The 17,162-nt window shown below is 43.0% G+C and overlaps 1 protein-coding gene across 2 annotated transcripts in view; it reads left to right on the top strand.

The window, feature by feature from the left end:
* The first annotated feature begins 1,114 nt into the window (after positions 1 to 1,114).
* mms22l (MMS22-like, DNA repair protein) overlaps positions 1,115 to 17,162 on the top strand; it is a 246,989-nt gene continuing 230,941 nt past the window's right edge. The window contains exons 1-3 of one of the 2 annotated variants that reach the window (XM_072251674.1): positions 1,115 to 1,176; positions 5,291 to 5,470; positions 15,577 to 15,702. In XM_072251674.1, coding sequence (XP_072107775.1) covers positions 5,295 to 5,470; positions 15,577 to 15,702 — 302 coding nt within the window. In that variant the 5' untranslated portion in view covers positions 1,115 to 1,176; positions 5,291 to 5,294. Of the gene's footprint in view, positions 1,177 to 5,278; positions 5,471 to 15,576; positions 15,703 to 17,162 lie in introns of both variants that reach the window. The other variant, XM_072251675.1, reaches the window with a different exon arrangement.

The following is a 17,162-nucleotide window of genomic DNA, read 5'->3' as shown; positions in this document are numbered from 1 at the left end:
TTCTGTTTTTTAATTAGACAAGAACACACACACACATACACACAGACAGAGAGAGCCCCAGCAAGAAGCAGAAGGGCTTTATCTCAGGCGGAGTCCCCAGATCTAAACATACTTCATTTGCGTCTCAATTCCGCATTTTGTTTTTAGTTTCAAAGATAAAATAATACTAATTTTGAAAATTCTTCTGGACAGACAGTCTTCATAACCCGGCAGTATCGTTCAGCATCACTGTTTCTGAAAACATAAGTAACTGAACAGAGGCACAATAAAAGTTTGGCTTCTTTGAGTCTAGTTTCATTAAACAGGATTCACTTTAATAAATCATTTAACAGAATATGTAAACATATAAAATATTTAGTTTAATATTAATAATAATTATATTCATTGAATCATTTTAAATGCTTTAATTTTTGATACAATGAGCCATTCAATTACATTCCTAATTTGAACTGATTTCTTTTTTTGAAGCAAGAACAAAAGATATGTACTTTTGGTTTACCAGTTGGTCTTAATTACAGATCAAGCAGAAATTATTTTATTTTGGGGCGTCTGAGGCAAGGTGCTTCACTCCACATGACACGATACACTCCCGAGCTTGACATTTGTACACTTTGTTTTTAAAGAAGAGCTGTATATAAGAGGAAGGCTATTTTATGATACTTTTCGAAGTAGAAAGTAGATGTCATTTCATGAAAAAGTGTAAAAACTCACTTCACTGAGTGTTGCTGCGAAGACCTATTGGTATTTTCCACTAAGGGATGATGCCACAAAATCAAATATATAAAAACGCAAGCACTTCAAGGAATGGTTAATTTTGAAGTAGCGAAATGAAACTATTTAACTTTTGATTGAAAGTTTCAACAAAAAAAAGACATATCCGAACACATCTATACTTCTTTATCTTCTTGCGTTATATTATGATTTTCGTCTGAGGAAAGGTTGGATCATTGTCGACGGTCCCTAACTGAAGGAAGCCCGTCGTGGAGGGGAGGCGGGGAGAGTGCAGCGAAGGAAGTTCGAGCCAATCACAAAGCGGTTGGTATTTGTTGACCAATCAGTGGTTGGAGCCGGACGGCTGACGACGGGATTGCGCATGCGGAGTCGGAAGGCACTGAAAGGCGCGAAGCAGGAAAAGAAAGCAGCGGAGAATCCGGGGAGAAGATCCACAGTCAGGAGGTAATCATTATGTAGACCTGGGCGGGTGGTACAGGCAGTGGCCGCCGATGCTGGCAAGGGATGACATGGAGAGACTAACTTGAAGGACAAAGATGGTCATCATGAAGTTACTGGCTGCTGGAGAGGGGAAGCGTACTGAGCGAGATAGAGGCCAGATGGATAGAGAAGCTGATTTATTATCACTGACAAACATTGCGATATTTTTTGTTTAGCAGTAACAGTACAGTGCAAAGGCACAAAAATACTGTAAATTACAAAATAGTGCAAAAACAATCAATAACAGGGATCATTAACACAGTAACACACACAAAATGCTGGAGGAATTCAGCAGGTCAGGCAGTAAACAGACTCTAAGTGGATCGTTCAGAAATCCAATGACAGAGGTTAAAAAAAATGCTGTTCCTGAATTATTGAGTGCGGATGTTCAGGCTCCTGTACTTTATTGTAATAATGAGAGAGCATATCCCACTTGGTGAGGGTTAGAATTCTGTTTATTATCATTGACATGCAAAATCAGAATTATTATCACCCGCATGTGTCATGGAATTTGTTAACTTAGCAGCAGCAGTTCAATGCAATACATAATCTAGAAGAAAATAAATAAGTAAATAAATTACAGTATACATAGATGGAATAAATTAAAATTGTGCAAAAACAAATAATATATATTAAAATAGTGAGGTAGTGTTCATGGGTTCAATGTCTATTTAGGATTTGGATGGCAGAGGGGAAGAAGCTGTTCCTGAATTGCTGAGTGTGTGCCTTCAGGCTTCTGTACCTCCTAGCTGATGGTAACAGTGAAAAAAGGGCATGCCCTGGGTGCTGGAGGTCCTTAATAATGGATGTTGCCTTTCTGAGACACCACTCCTTGAAGATGTCCTGGGTACTTTGTAGGCTGGTACCCAAGATGGACTAAATTTATGACCCTCTGCAGCTTCTTTCAGTCTTCTGTAGTAGCCCACAGCCCCCCCCCATCTCAAACAGTGATACAGCCTGTCAGCATGCTCTCCACGGTACATCTATAGAAGATTTTGAGTGTTCTTGTTGACATACCAGATCTGTTCAAACTCTTAATTAAGTATAAGCACAAAATAATCTGCAGATGCTGGGGTCAAAGCAACACTCACAACACGCTGGAGGAGCTCAGCAGGTCAGGCAGCATCTGTGGAAAAGATCAGTCGACGTTTCGGGCTAGAACCCTTCGTCAGGACTGAAGAGGGAAGGGGCAGAGGCCCTATAAAGAAGGTGGGGAGAGGGTGGGAAGGAGAAGGCTGGTAGATTCCAGGTGAAAAACCAGTAAGGGGAAAGATAAAGGGGTGGGGGAGGGGAAGCAGGGAGGTGATAGGCAGGAAAGGTGAAGAAGGAATAGGGGAAAACACAAGGGGTAGTAGAAGGAGGCGGAACCAAGAGGGAGGTGGTAGGCAGCTGGGGGAGGGGGCAGAGTGACATAGGGATAGGGGAAGGGAGTGGGAGGGAATTACCAGAAGTTGGAGAATTTTATATTCACACCAAGGGGCTGGAGACTACTTAGACGGTATATGAGGTGTTGCTCCTCCAACCTGACTTTAGCCTCATCATGTCAGTAGAGGAGGCCATGTATGGACATATCTGAATGGGAGTGGGAAGCAGAGTTGAAGTGGGTGGCTACTGGGAGATCCTGTCTGTTTTGGCGGACGGAGCGGAGGTGCTCGATGAAGCGGTCCCCCAATCTGTTTCGGGTTTCACCGATGTAACAGTGAAAACATCTTCTGTTAGCGAAAACAGGGTACTAATGTAGGTCTTTCGTAACAGTGAGGTTTCGTAAAGCAAACGTTCGAAAAGCAGGGGATACCTGTATGACCATAAATGGTCTCCTCTACTGCCATGATGAGGCTAAACTCAGGTTGGAGGAGCAACACCTCATATACCAGTGTTGTGCTGAACCAGCTAAAAGGCAAATCAAAAACACCCAAGCACTAATCCCTCCTATCTACACCATGTCAATATCCCTCCATCTTCCTTACATCCAAGTGCCCATCCAAACATCTCTTAAAAGCCTCCAGTGTATTTGCCTCTACCACCATACTAGGCATTCACGACACTCTGAATAAAAAAAACTTGCCACTCACATCCCCCTTGAATCTACCCCTCCCACCTTCAGTTCATGCCCTCTGGTATCAGATATTTCAACTCTGGGAAACAGATACTGTCTGTCCACTCTAGCTATGCCGCTCATAATCTTGTAATCCTCTGTCAGATCTCCCTTTAGCCTCCATTGCCCCAGAGAAAACAACCCAAGTTCATCCAGCCTCTTGTGATAGCACAGCCCTCTAAACCAGGCAGCATCCTGGTAAACCTCTTCTGCACCCTCTCCAAAGCCTCACTATCCTTCCTATAGGGGTGACCAGAACTGTATGCAGTACTCCAAATGTGGCCTAGCCAGAGGTTTTGTGATGGATGCCACCTTCTTAAAGATGTCCTCAATGTTAGGTGTATGGACAGGTTCTATAGCAGTTAGCATAACGCTTTACAAAGCCAGCAGTCCAAGTTCAACCATGCTACGTTGGTGCCAGAAGCACGGTGACACTGGTGAGCTGCTCAGCACAAAAATCTTGTATAAACCAACTCCTGTCCGTGACCTGCCTGTTTAGGGGCTGCATGATCTGAATTTTGATCTTAACCCCTGCCTTTATAAAGACAGAAATTAGCTTTTTATAATACCATCTTTATAAAGATGAAACATCAAAACATACAGTGAAATGCATTGCTTGCGTCAACGACCAACAATCCAGCGATGTGCTAGGGGCAGCCCATAAGTGTAGCTATGTTTTCCACACCTGCGTTGCATGCCGACAACCTACTAACCCGTACCTCTTTGGAATATGGGAGGAAACTGAAGCACCTGGAGAAAATACATGTCTTGGGAAGAAAGTACTAACTTCTGACAGACAGCAGAGGAATTGAACTCGGGTTGCTGGCCCAGTAAAGCGTTGTGCTGCTGTACTATCTCGCACTCGCGCAATCAGTTCTAAAGCATGAGCACATATCCCATCAAGGCATGGTTTTATACTAGGGCAGGGGTATACATCCTGTGTATAATAGCTGGACCTATGTAGTAGAGCCTATCACTCGTGCCAGAGTTGATAGACAGACAGAACATTAATATGAATATTTATGAAGGGCAGCTAAAGCGGGGGGGGGGGGTTGGTCATGGGTGACATATACATGGTGTTATGGATAACATGCACCGTGATATGCTAAAGATTTAAAGATAGGTCTAATTTGCTTTTATGACGAAGGTGATTTCTACGAGGTGCTCACCTGTCTTTTGTCGTATCAGTACAGTTCCTTAGTTCTCTAGAGTACAGTACTGAAACTGTAGGCTAGAGTATTTGAGCATATTCACTGATCAGAGCTTTAGTATCAGTAAGTATGCTCTGGAAAGCAACCAACATTTCTTGTGAATATTTTCTTGTTTTCATATCTGCTAATTTTGACAGAAGTTTGTTTATCGTTACTTGTTTATCGTTAGTACTGTGACTTATTAATCTATGTTTGTGACATTCGAAGCCCATCAGGCATAGGAGCAGAATTAGGCCATTCAGCCATCGAGTCTCCTCCGCTATTCAATCATGGTTGATTTATGTTCCCTTTCAACCCCATTTTCTTGACTTTTACCCGTAACCTTTGACGTCCTGACGAATAAAGAGCATTATCAACCTCCGCTTTAAGTATACCCATGACCTGGCCTGCACAGACATCTGTGGCAACAAACTCCGCAGATTCGCCACCCTCTAGTAAAGAAATCCCTCCTCCTCTCCACTCTAAATGGATGCCCTTGTATTCTGAGGCTGTACCCTCTGGTCCCAGACTCCCCAATTATAGGAAACATCCTCTCCATGCTCACTCTACCCAGGCCTTTCAATATTTGATAGTTTTCAATGAGATCCAACCTTATTCTTCCAAACTCTAGAGCCATCAAACACTCTTTGTACAATAACTTTTTCATTCCCGGGATCATTCTTGTGAACCCCCCCGGGCCTTCTCCAATGCCAGCATATCCTTTCTTACAATTTAAAAAAAAACAGTTGTATGGACCTGTGGCTGAAACAATTCATGGCAGTGTGTTTTCCAGGAAAATGGATGATGAATTTGGAGGATCTCTGACCCCTCCTGTCTCTCCTTGCGAAATGGAGAGAATGGAGACGGACATGCAATGCTGCAGACCTCCCTGCTTCTCCTGTACCTTGGGACAGTGCGATGCTGTGAAACCCTTCTCTCCTCACGGCTATCTGGCAAGTGGATCACTAAACCGGTACGTATTATAGAAACTAGTACTGTGCAGCTAGTATTTCTGTTGGATGAAGGTTCTCAAATTGTGGATAATATGATCCTCCATAACAATAACCTTACTCATCTTGATTAGACCATATTTCCCGCAGTATCATCTGATGAGTTTTCTTTGAGTTATCACTTCATGAGTATTCACTAAAGCCCAGAGAAAAGGAGCAATCGGCAACCATATGACTGATTTGACGTCATAAGAACGTGAGAATGCGCAGCAAAGTGGCAGATGGAATATAGTGTTGGGGAGTGCATTGTCATGCATCTAATAGAAGGAACAAAAGCACAGACTATTTTCTAAATGGGGAGAAAATTCAAAAATCTGTGGTGTAAAGGGACTTGGGAGTCCACGTGCAGGTTAATTTGCACGTTGAGTCAGTGGTGAGGAAGGCAAATGCACTGCTGGCATTCATTTTGAGAGGGCTTGAATATAAAAGCAAGGATGTGATGCCGAGGCTCTATAAGGCACCGGTGAGGCCTCACTTGGAGTATTGTGGACAGTTTTGCGTCACTTGTCTAAGAAAGGATGTGCTGACGTTGGAGAGGCTTCAGAGGAGGTTCACGACAATGATTCTGGGATTGAAAGGGTTATGATATGAGGAGCGTTTGATGGCAGTGGGCCTGTACGCACTGGAGTTTAGAAAAATGGAGGGGGGGAGGAATGTTGAAAAACCCAGACAGAGTGGATATGGAGAAGATGTTTCCTACAGTGGAGGAGTCTAGGACCACAGGGCATAGCCTCAGTATGGATGAATGTCCATTTAGAATAGAGATAAAGAATTTCTATGGCCAGTGGGTGATGAATCTGGAATTTGTTGCCACAGACGACTGTGGAAGACAGGTCTTTGGGTGTACAGTATTTAAAGTGGAGTTTGATATGTTCTTGATTAGTCAGGGCATCAAAGCTTACAGGCAGAAGGCAAGAGAATGGGGTTGAAAGGGGAAAAGAAATCAGTCATGATCGAATAGCAGAGCGGACTCAATGGGCTGAATAGCCTATTTCTGCTCTTTTGCCCGATGGTTTTCTAATAATGTCACAGACATAGACCATAACAGTTATATTGCGGGGAGAAGGCAGGAGATTGGTGCTGAAAGGGAAATGGATCAGCCTGGATCGAGTAGTGAAGGAGACTCAATGGGCTGAATGGCCTAATTCTGCTCCTATATCTTATGGTCTTATAAGAAGTAAGAGCAGGGGTTGGTCATCTACATTATTCAATAAGATCATAGCTGATCTGGCCATGAGTTCAGCTCAGCCATTTCTCCTGATATGCAAAAGTCTATCTACGTAACTTTGTCTTCAGTATATTTACTGAGGAGCCTCTACTGCTTTCCTGGGTAGAGAATTCCACAGATTTACTGCTCGCTGGGAAAAGCAGTTTCTTCTAATCTCTGTTGTAAACCTACTCTCCTGTATCTTGAGGTTATGTCCCCTCGTTTTGTTCTCACCACCAGTGGAAACAACGTTCCTGCTTTTCGATCCTTCATAATTTTATATTTTTCAGTAAGCTGCAGCTATAAGGATCTTTGCAGTATCAAGGGACCCTCTGATCTCTGTCTCAGACTCTGACATCAGAATGCTTTTCAAGAAGATGAGCCCTCTTGAGGTGACAGGCCCCTATGGTATACCTGATAGGGCTCGGAAAACCTGTGCCAACCAACTGTCAGTGTGTTCAAAGGCATTTTCAATCACTTATGGCTACAGTCAGAAGTTCCCACCTGCTTCAAAAGGGCAGCAATCATACCAGTGCCCAAGAGCAGGGTGAGCTGCCTTAACGACTATCATCCAGTCACACTTACATGTTGAAACGCTTTGCGAGTTTGGTTATGGCTAGAATTAACTCCTTTCTGAACACGGACCTGGACCCACTGCAATTTGCCTATCACCACGATAGGTCTATAGTGGATGTGATTTCACTGGTGCTTCTTGAATCACCTGGACAGTACTAATACTTAGATCAGGCTGCTGATTATTGACAACAGCTGAGCGTTTAACGCAATCCTTCCTGCAGTTCTGATCAGAAAGCTCCAAAGCCTGCAAGTGGATTATCGACTTCCTAAACAGAAGACCACAATCTGTGCAGATTGGAAATAACATCTCTACCTCACTGACACTGATGTATCTCAAGGATGAGTGCTTAGCCCACTGTTCTACTTTTTCTACCCCCAGGACTGTGTGGCTAGGTACCGCTCAAATGCCATCTATAAATTTGCTAATGATGCAACTATTGTCGGCAGAATTTCAGGTGGTGACGAGAAAGCGTACGGGAGTAAGGTGGATCAGCTGGTTGAGTGGTGTCACAGTAATAACCTTGCACTCAATGCCATTAAGACCAAAGAGCTGGTTGTGGACTTCAGAAAGGATAAGACAAGGGAATACACTCCAGTCCTCATAGAGGGATCAGAAATGGAAAGAGTGATCAATTTCAAGTTCTTGGGTGTCAACATCCCTGAGGATCTATCCTGGACTCGACATATCAATCCAGTTACAGAGGCATGACAGCGGCTGTATTTCATTAGGAGTTTGAAAAGATTTGTTATGTTGCCAAAGACACTTACAAGTTTCTACAGATGCACCATGGAAAGCATGGTTGCATCACTGGCTGCATCACCATCTGGTATGGGGAGGAGGGCATTGCACAGGATCGAAATAAGCTGTAGAAAGTTGTACATTCTGTCAGCTCTATCTTGGTAAATAGTCTCCCCAGCATCTTGGACGTCTTCGAGGAACGATGCCTCAAAAAGGCAGCATCTATCATTAAAGACCATCATCACCTAGGTTATAACTTCTTTTCATTACTACCGTAATGCCCTGGTTAAGATTTTTATAGCTATGCTGTATGTATTTCATTTTAGCAGCTCTGTAGGAGCATTCTGTGCTGCTTTCATTCTGATTGGGTTTGAGCTAAGAAAAAGGGCTTTGTTGTTCGACTTAAAAATGTTGTGTCAGCCAGTTAGGATGGTGGAATTGGGAGACGGTTCTAGAGAACACTGAGCAGAGAGGTTTTTGTGACGGACACTGGTGTGAGTCGAAGTCTTTTTGGCGGGAGTTGGGAAAGGACAGGAGGGAAGTTGGCTGAGGATCCGTCCATGTTGCACAAGGTGCTTTTTGCAGATGAGTGGCTTCAAGGAGCAAGGACATTCCCTGACATTCGGAATGTGGTGTGGGTTTTCACTCAGACTGTGGGTGCAGCGCATGGGTTTAAGACAACTTCGAGATGTCCAGCTTGTGCACACATTTGGACTGGGTTAACTGTGATGGACCCTTGTCATTTTTTCCCTTTTATGGAACAGAAAACATAGAAACCTACAGCACATTACAGGCCCTTTGGCCCACAATGTTGTGCCGACCATGTAACCTACTCTAGAAACTGTGTAGAATATCCCTATCACACAGCCTTGTATTTTTCTAGGCTCCACGCACCTTTCTAAGAGTGTCTTAAACAACCCTGTTGTATCCACCTCTACCACTGTCGCCAGCAGTGCATTCCACACATCCACCACTCTCTAAAAGCTTAACCCTGACATCCCCTCTATACCTACTTCTAAGCATCTTAAAACTATGCCCCCTCATGTTAGCCATTTCAGCCCTGGGAAAAAGCATCTGGCTATACACACGATCAATGCCTCTCATCACTTTATACATCTCTCATCCTCCGACACTCCAAGGAGAAAAGGCCAAGTTCACTCAACCTATTCTCATAAGGCATGCTCTCCAATCCAGGCACCATCCTCATAAATCTCTGCACTCTCCCTATAGTATTCACATCTTTCCTGTAGTGAGGTGACCCAAACTGAACACAGTACTCCAAGTGGGGCCTGACCAGCATCTTACATTAACATTACCTCACGGCTCCTGAACTCAATCAGAATCAGGTTTATTATCACTGGCATGTGACGTGAAATTTGTTAACTTAACAGCAGCAGTTCAATGCAATACATAATATAGAAAAGAAAAAAAATAAATAAAATGGTACGGAGGAGATATCAGGGGTAAGTTTTTTACGCAGAGAGTGGTGAGTGAACTGCCAGCAACGGTGGTGGAGGTGGAAACGATAGGGTCTTTTAAGAGACTCCTAGCTAGGTGTATGGAGCTCCGAAAAATAGAGGGGTATGGGTAACCCCAGGTAATTTCTCAGGTAGGGACATGTTCGGCACAGCTTTGTGGGTCAAAGGGCCTGTATTGTGCTGTAGGTTTTCTATGTTTCTAAAAATAATAATAATAAATAAATCAATTACAGTATACATGTATTGAATAGATTTAAAAATGTGCAAAAATCAGAAAAACTATATATTTAAAAAAAAAGTGAGGTAGTGTCCAAGGTTCAATGTCCATTTAGGAATCTGATGGTAGAGGGGAAGAAGCTGTTCCTGAATCGCTGAGTGTGTGCCTTCAGGCTTCTGTACCTCCTACCTGATGGATGCTGCCTTTCTGAGACATTGCTCCCTGAAGACGTCCTTGGTACTTTGTGGGCCAGTACCCACGGTTGATGAATGCCATCACACCATACACCTTCTTAACAACACCGTCAACTTGCACAGCGGCTTTGAGTGTCCTATGGACACAGACCCCAAGATCTTTCTGATCCTTTACACTGCTCAGAGTCTTAATACTCTATTCTGTCTTCAAATTTGACCTACCGAAATGAACTCTTCACACTTATCTGGGTTGAACTCCATCTGCCACTTCTTAGCCCAGTTCTGCATCCTATTGATGTCCCACTGTGACAACCTTCTAGACTATCCACAACACCCTCAACCTTTGTGTCATCAGCAAACTTACTAACCCCCCTCCCTCCCCCACTTCCTTATCCAGGTCGTTTATAAAAATCAGAAAGAGGAAGGGTCCCAGAACAAATCCCTGCGGAACACCACTGGTCGCCATTTCTTTTTCCTACTAACTGTTCAATAAAGTTCACATTTGTAAATATACTTTCTTTACATGAGCAGTGTACGAGCTGTTAGTTCTTGCTGATGGCCAATTGCATGGGGGCAGTATTTATACAGTATTCACACAGGCCGGGTTTGTGTGGGAGAGACATCACAACTCACGGGTTTGGCAGGACCCAAGTCATATCTACCCTAGACAAAAGGAGTTTGAGAAAGGTGGTTTTCTCACTGCTGTTAGCGAGGGGTTAACGAGCTACATCTCTAGAGTTGCCCATTAAAAGGGGTTTCATAGTGGGGGTTATTATCCCGGGTGGAATTCGTTGAATACTGTGTAATTGCTCTAAGAATTGATTAAGTGGCTTTATGTCTAAGCCGGTGTTAGTGATTAAGATACCTGGTTATGGATGCTGCAGGGATTAAGCACTGGTGCGATTGAAATAGATTACTTGTAACCAGTGCTTGTGTTCTGAATAGGGTGGATATCTGCAGCCCATCTGAACTGTTGGTTAGGGTTTTAAGTATTGTTGAAATAGTGTTGGCGCATGGCCAAGTGGTTAAGGCATCCGTCCAGTGATTTGAAGGTTGCTAGTTCAAGCCTCAGCTGAGACAGCGTGCTGTGTCCTTGAGCAGGGCACTTAACCACACATTGCTCTGCGACAACACCGGTGCCAAGCTGTATGGGTCCTAGTGCCCTTCCCTTGGACAACATCGGTGGCGTGGAGAGGGGAGACTTGCAGCATGGGCAACTGCCGGTCTTCCATACAACCTTGCCCAGGCCTATGTCCTGGAAACCTTCCAAGGCGCAAATCCATGGTCTCATAAGACTAACGGATGCCGATATATAGTTGTTGAAATATTAGGGCAAATTACGATCATGGAACAGCAGTTTGACCAAACGACGGGCAAAGATGCCGTTTTAGTTCAGACTAGTGATAATGTGATGGCAGTGGATCTGCTTGGTATCCCTGGAGAGGCGGGGCCTTGGGCTGTCCCTACTTTCAGAGAAGGGGGGAGTGTAGATGAGGGTGCTGAACTGGAAGTTGAGTTTCCCGTTGCTGAGGGCAGAGACTTTAAAGACAACTTGCTCTCATTTCTGCAGAGTTGTCTGATGCGAAAGGTCTAGTGAGCCCTTCAAAGGTTGATTTAAATTCTGAGCTTGTTTTGTCTATTACATCACTGGCTGATAAATGCAAAAGTATACCTGCAGAGAGCCAAAGTTATTGCAGGCTGGGAGTGTTTCTGGGGAAGAGGAATATGAGGCCTGGGCTGGGCAGAGATCTCAGTTACTGGGTGAATGGCCGTGCTCAGAGCTCAGATAGCAGCGACTGATAGAGAGCTTAAGACTATAACGCATAGCAGCAGAATTAGGCCATTTGGCCCATCAGGTCTGCTCAGCTATTCTATCGTACCCCTCAACCCCACTCCGTGGCCTTTTCCCTGTAACTTGATGCCACGTCCAATGAAGAACCTAAGGGCCTGGCAGCTGATCTGGTGAGGTTCCTTCAGGCAGAAAATCTCTCAGCCATGTCAGCTAATGACCTGCAAGCTCTGGAAGATGCTTTTGGCACTGTTGAAAGTGCAGCTGATCAAGTGTTTGTTAAAGCCGGAAATTTGGTAAATATACTTCCTTTATAATTTTATACTGGTGTACGATCTGTCATTTCTGTGTTATCAATAACTGTGAGTGGGCAGTATTTACACAGCATTCACTCAATTCAACGTTCCTCTAATCGGAACATTCTGACGTACTTGTTTGGTTGAGCCCCAAATCATAGCGACCTCCTAGGTGTGTATTGCCTATGAAAGGCAGCCTTCTCACTGTTGAGTCACATGGCTGTTAGCAAATTCAGCTAACAAGCCAAGTTGGTGTATGGGCCCTGGTTAGAGGGTTACATACTTTTACTGTAATTCACAGTTCCTATTATTATGTATTGTGTTGTCCTGCTGCCACATAATCACAAATTTCACAACATGCCAGTGATGGTAAACCTGATTCTGATTCTGAGGACCCCTCTTATTCTGAATTCCAGCAAGTACAGTCCCAGGCGACTCAATCTCTCCTCATAGATTAATCCCTTTATCTCTGGAATCAATCTGGTGAACCTCCTCTGTACCACCTCCAATAGGAAAATGCTTGAAGCTGTCATAAAGGAAGAAATAGCGAAACATTTCGAAATGAGTGCTTCCATTAGACAGAAGCAACATGGATTCAGAAAGGGCAGGTCCTGTCTGACAAACTTACTGGAGTTCTTTGAGGACATAATGAGTGCAGAGGATAGAGGGGAACAGGTGGATGTCATATACTTGGATTTCCAGGAGGCTTTCGATAAGGTGCCACAAAAGAGTCTTATAAATAAGGTATGGATGCATGGAGTCGGAGGAAGTGTATTGGCATGGATAGTGGATTGGTTAACCGACAGAAGGCAGAGAGTTGGTATAAATGGGTGTTTCTCCGGTTGGCAGTCAGTGGTGAGTGGGGTGCTGCAGGGGTCGGTGCTGGGCCCGCAGCTGTTTACCATTTACATTGATGATTTGGAAGAGGGGACTGAGTGTAGCATAGCAAAATTTGCTGATGATACTAAACTGAGTGGAAAAGCAAATTGTACAGAGGATGTGGAGAGTCTGTAGAGGGATATGGATAGGTTAAGTGAGTGGGCCAGGGTCTGGCAGATGGAATACAACGTTGGTAAGTGCGAGATCATCCACTTTGGAAGGAATAATAGAAGAGCAGATTATTATTTAAATGGTGAAAGATTGCAGCATGCTGTTGTGCAGAGGGACTTGGGAGTGCTTGTTCATGAATCGCAAAAAGTTGGCTTGTAGGTACAACAGGTTATTAAGAAGGCAAATGGAATGTCGGCCTTCATTGCTAGAGGGATTGAATTCAAGAGCAGGGAGGTCATGCTGCAACTATACAGAGTACTGGTTGGGCCGCACCTGGAGTACTGTGTGCAGTTCTGGTCTCCATACTTGAGGAAGGATATACGGGCTTTGGAGGCAGTGCAGAGGAGGTTCATCAGGTTGATTCCAGAGAGGAAGGGGTTAACCTATGAGGAGAGATTGAGTCGCCTGGGACTATACTCTCTAGAATTCAGAAGAATGAGAGGGAATCTTATAGAAACATACAAAATTTTGAAAGAGATAGGTAAGATAGAAGTAGGAAAGTTTTTTCCATTAGTAGGTGAGACTAAAACTAGGGGACATTGCCTCAAGATTCAGGAGAGGAGATTTAGTACGGAGATCAGGAGAAACTGTTTTTCCCAGAGAGTGGTGAATCTGTGGAATTCTCTGCCCAGTGAAGCAGTTGAGGCTTCTTCAGTAAATATATTTAAGATACAGATTTTTACACAGTAGGGGAATTAAGGGTTATGGGGAAAAGGCAGGTAGATGGAGCTGAGTTTATGGACAGATCAGCTGTGATCTTATTGAATGGTGGGGTATGCTCGATGGGCCAGATGGACTGCCCTTGCTCCTGTTTCTTATGTTCTTAATGATAGTATATCTTTCCTCAAGTCAGGAGACCAGACTACGCACGATACTCCAGTAGATTTCTGCATAACCTCCATGCTCTTAAATTCAATCTGGCTAGCAATGAGGGACAACATTGCATTTGCCTTCTTGACAAACCTCTGTCAAAAGACAAGTGTGAGGAAATTGTGGTATATCTGCCGAGCCTGGTCTGACTCTATCAAGGTGACAGTTTGGGGCAGTGTATTCGCAAGAAGGGCATATTGATCCTAATATTTATCGCACATTTGATGTCTGCCTGTCTGTCTTTGTGTTGTGTTTTTCATGGATTCTGTTGTGTTTGTTTTGTGGCTGCCTGCAAGAAGATGAACCTCATGATGATTATATAAGGTATACACACTTTGAACTTAGAGTCTACAACCCTGAGCAGCCTCTTGCAATGCTGTGCATTGGAGGTTTCATGCCAGTCCTAATGAAGGGCCTCAGGTGAAAACATCGAGTGAATAATGCTACTGTTCTTTTTCGAATGAGTGTCAGTTTGAAACTTGTCAGCTTCCCATTGTGGAATCTGTCTGAACTGAAGTTAAGATGATGAAAAGAGAAAAGCTGTGTATAGTGTTATGTACCCCTAAGGGTCCTGAATTACCCCAACGAATTGTGCTTTTAAAAAGAAAGAGAGAGAGTTGTGGAACAAAGACAGCTTGTTAAAAAGAGAGAGAGAGAGGCAAAGATGGCTTGGAGATGGTGTTATGGTTTCTGTGCAGCATGTTTACACTTCTGCAAGGACACTGGCAGCTTCCAAGTTCTTACAGAGCAAGAAAGGAGGAGCTGCTTGATGGACAGCTGGTGTTCAGCACGGTGAGATAAATAGAAGGTCAGCTGTTAGACCTGCAGACACATGGTTTTAGACACTGAATGAGCTTTGTTGTGCCCACAGAAAAGCTGGGTTTTGGAGGATCAATCAGGCGGATCGATCAGTGGCTCTCGCAGTGTGAAAAGGGTGTGACTGGTGGGGAGTTATTCGTGTGTCCAACCCTTGCCTGGGTTGTTAATTCCACCACAGAAGAACGATCCCCTTTGTTGTGGTCACAGTCGGTGACTTCTAAAGGAATTCGGAGGACAACGGGAAAATCGATAGCATCAGCTCACCTGAAGAACCAAACACCTCTCTCTCTCCATCACTACTCAACTCAATATCACGAACTGAACTGAACTTTATTCTTCTTTGTAAGACTATCTATTTACCCCTAGACTTGAAGAAGCTTGGTTTTCATATATAGTTCCACTCTTATATATAATCATTGCTAATCTGTTTTATATATCTGATTTTATATTACTGTATTGCATAGTTACTAATAAATACCATTAGTTAATAGCAATACTGGTTTCCAAAGTGTTTTCCATTTCTGCTGGATCTTTAACCCGTCACGGGGTGCGTGACAATAGAAAGAGACAGGCAATTTTGTCCAATGGATTACTGCCCGGTGATGATTGTCCCCATGTCCCTGTTTAAGTATCATAAAGATTTATTCTAATTATTCACTGCAGGAAAGTGCATTTTAATTACCAGAGTGGCTTTGAACTTTCATGGAAACCTGTTTGACAGTTACTAAATGGGTTTTGCTGTCACGTTTCTGAAACATAATCATGATTTGAGACCCCAAATATATTTTCACTAATCTACTGGATGTTAAAATTAATACCATATGTTCTTTTAAGGTTGCTTCTAAGATTGGATCCTTCCCCTACGTGCTTTGGAGCTGACACAGTGGATATATTTGGCTTTCAGTGGGTGACTGAAATGGCGCTTGTCGAATCACCACATCTTCTGTTTGGCTTACTGAGGTATAAATGCTTGAAATACAGGAATGATTAAATTTTCATATGACCTGAAAGAATGTGTAGAATCTATTATATTATCAAAAGCATTCTGAATGTAGGATTAACTTATTGTTCCCCCTTTTCTCTTCTCTTCACCAGCCTTTCACCTTCCTCAGGTGTCACTGTCCATCCGTTTCTCCCATGATTCACTCTTCTATCAGATTCCTTCTTCAGCACTTTACCTTTTCCATCTATCACCTCCCAACTTCTCATGTTCCCACCCCTGCCCCACTTACCCACATCCCCCTCACCTAGTTTCACCTATCACCTTCTGGCTTGTTCTCATTTCCCCACACCACCCCCTCCCCATTCTGGTTTCTTCCCCCTTCCTTTCCAGTCCCTATGAAGAGTCTCAACCTGAAACCTCGGCTCTATTCATTTCAATAGTTGCTGTCTGACATGCTGAGTTCTTCCAGCATTTTGTGTGTTGTTCTGGGATTTCTAGCATCTGCAGGATGTCTCGTGTTGCATTATCGTATGCAATATTATAGGTATTATCGTGGCTTCTGTTATTTAAGGTTTAGTAATACTGCAGAACTGATTCCACTGGTAGTTTTTAAAGTAGAAAAATTACTTGAAGCTAATTTTAACCTGAGTGCATTTAACATGTTGAAAAGCAGTTTTAACTGTGCTTAACCAGCACTACATACACATTACCTAGCTTCACTTTATGTACATACGGTCAGTTACGTACATTGTTTTTCTAGGATTGCTTTTATATTTATATTTTTTTGTTTTTATTGTCTTCTTTATGCTTATTGTGTTTTTATGCTGCATTGGATGTGGAGTAACAGCCATTTTGTTCTCCTTTACACTTGTGTGCTGAAGAATGACAGTAAACAATCTTGAGTTTTGAATCTTTACTCATTTGAATTTCACCACAAGTATACCTGATTCTGATTCTGACCTTTCCCTTAATCACAATGCCTAGCACATTTGAGTTTATTGTCATCTGCAGAAATGTAACAGTATTGAGGATGTTTTGTTAATGTTATGTCCTTCAACTTGTAGTGCTAACCAGATTGTACAATTTATTTGTTGCTTATCATTGTGATCATGCATCTTAACATCTACACGAGCCTTTCTCAAACTTTTCGCCCTGGAGGAACCCTTGAAATAATTTTCAAGTCTTTGGGAACCCCCGTGTAAGAATTATTATATCAAGAGCTTACGGTACATTAGCGTGATCAGTAGTTGTAGATATAATAATCCAAAAATAATTGTCAATGCCTTTCGAGTAGAAAATGAATATTTAGTCAACCTTCCTTGAAAAATACAGGTAGGTAAGCTTAGTTTACCTTTCTTGAAATTAATCTCTTTCTTTCCCTTTCATAAATTTTAAGAACTCATTAGGGAAACATAGGAACTTTCTGTTAAGTAACTGGCTTAAGCCAAAATGGGATTTAATTTTTCTAAAGATAGGC

The sequence above is a fragment of the Mobula birostris genome, chromosome 2 (genome assembly GCF_030028105.1).
Source record: "Mobula birostris isolate sMobBir1 chromosome 2, sMobBir1.hap1, whole genome shotgun sequence".
NCBI lineage: Eukaryota > Metazoa > Chordata > Chondrichthyes > Myliobatiformes > Myliobatidae > Mobula > Mobula birostris.
The sequence above is the reverse complement of the archived record's forward strand: the minus strand, read 5'-3'. Positions and strand labels throughout refer to the sequence as shown.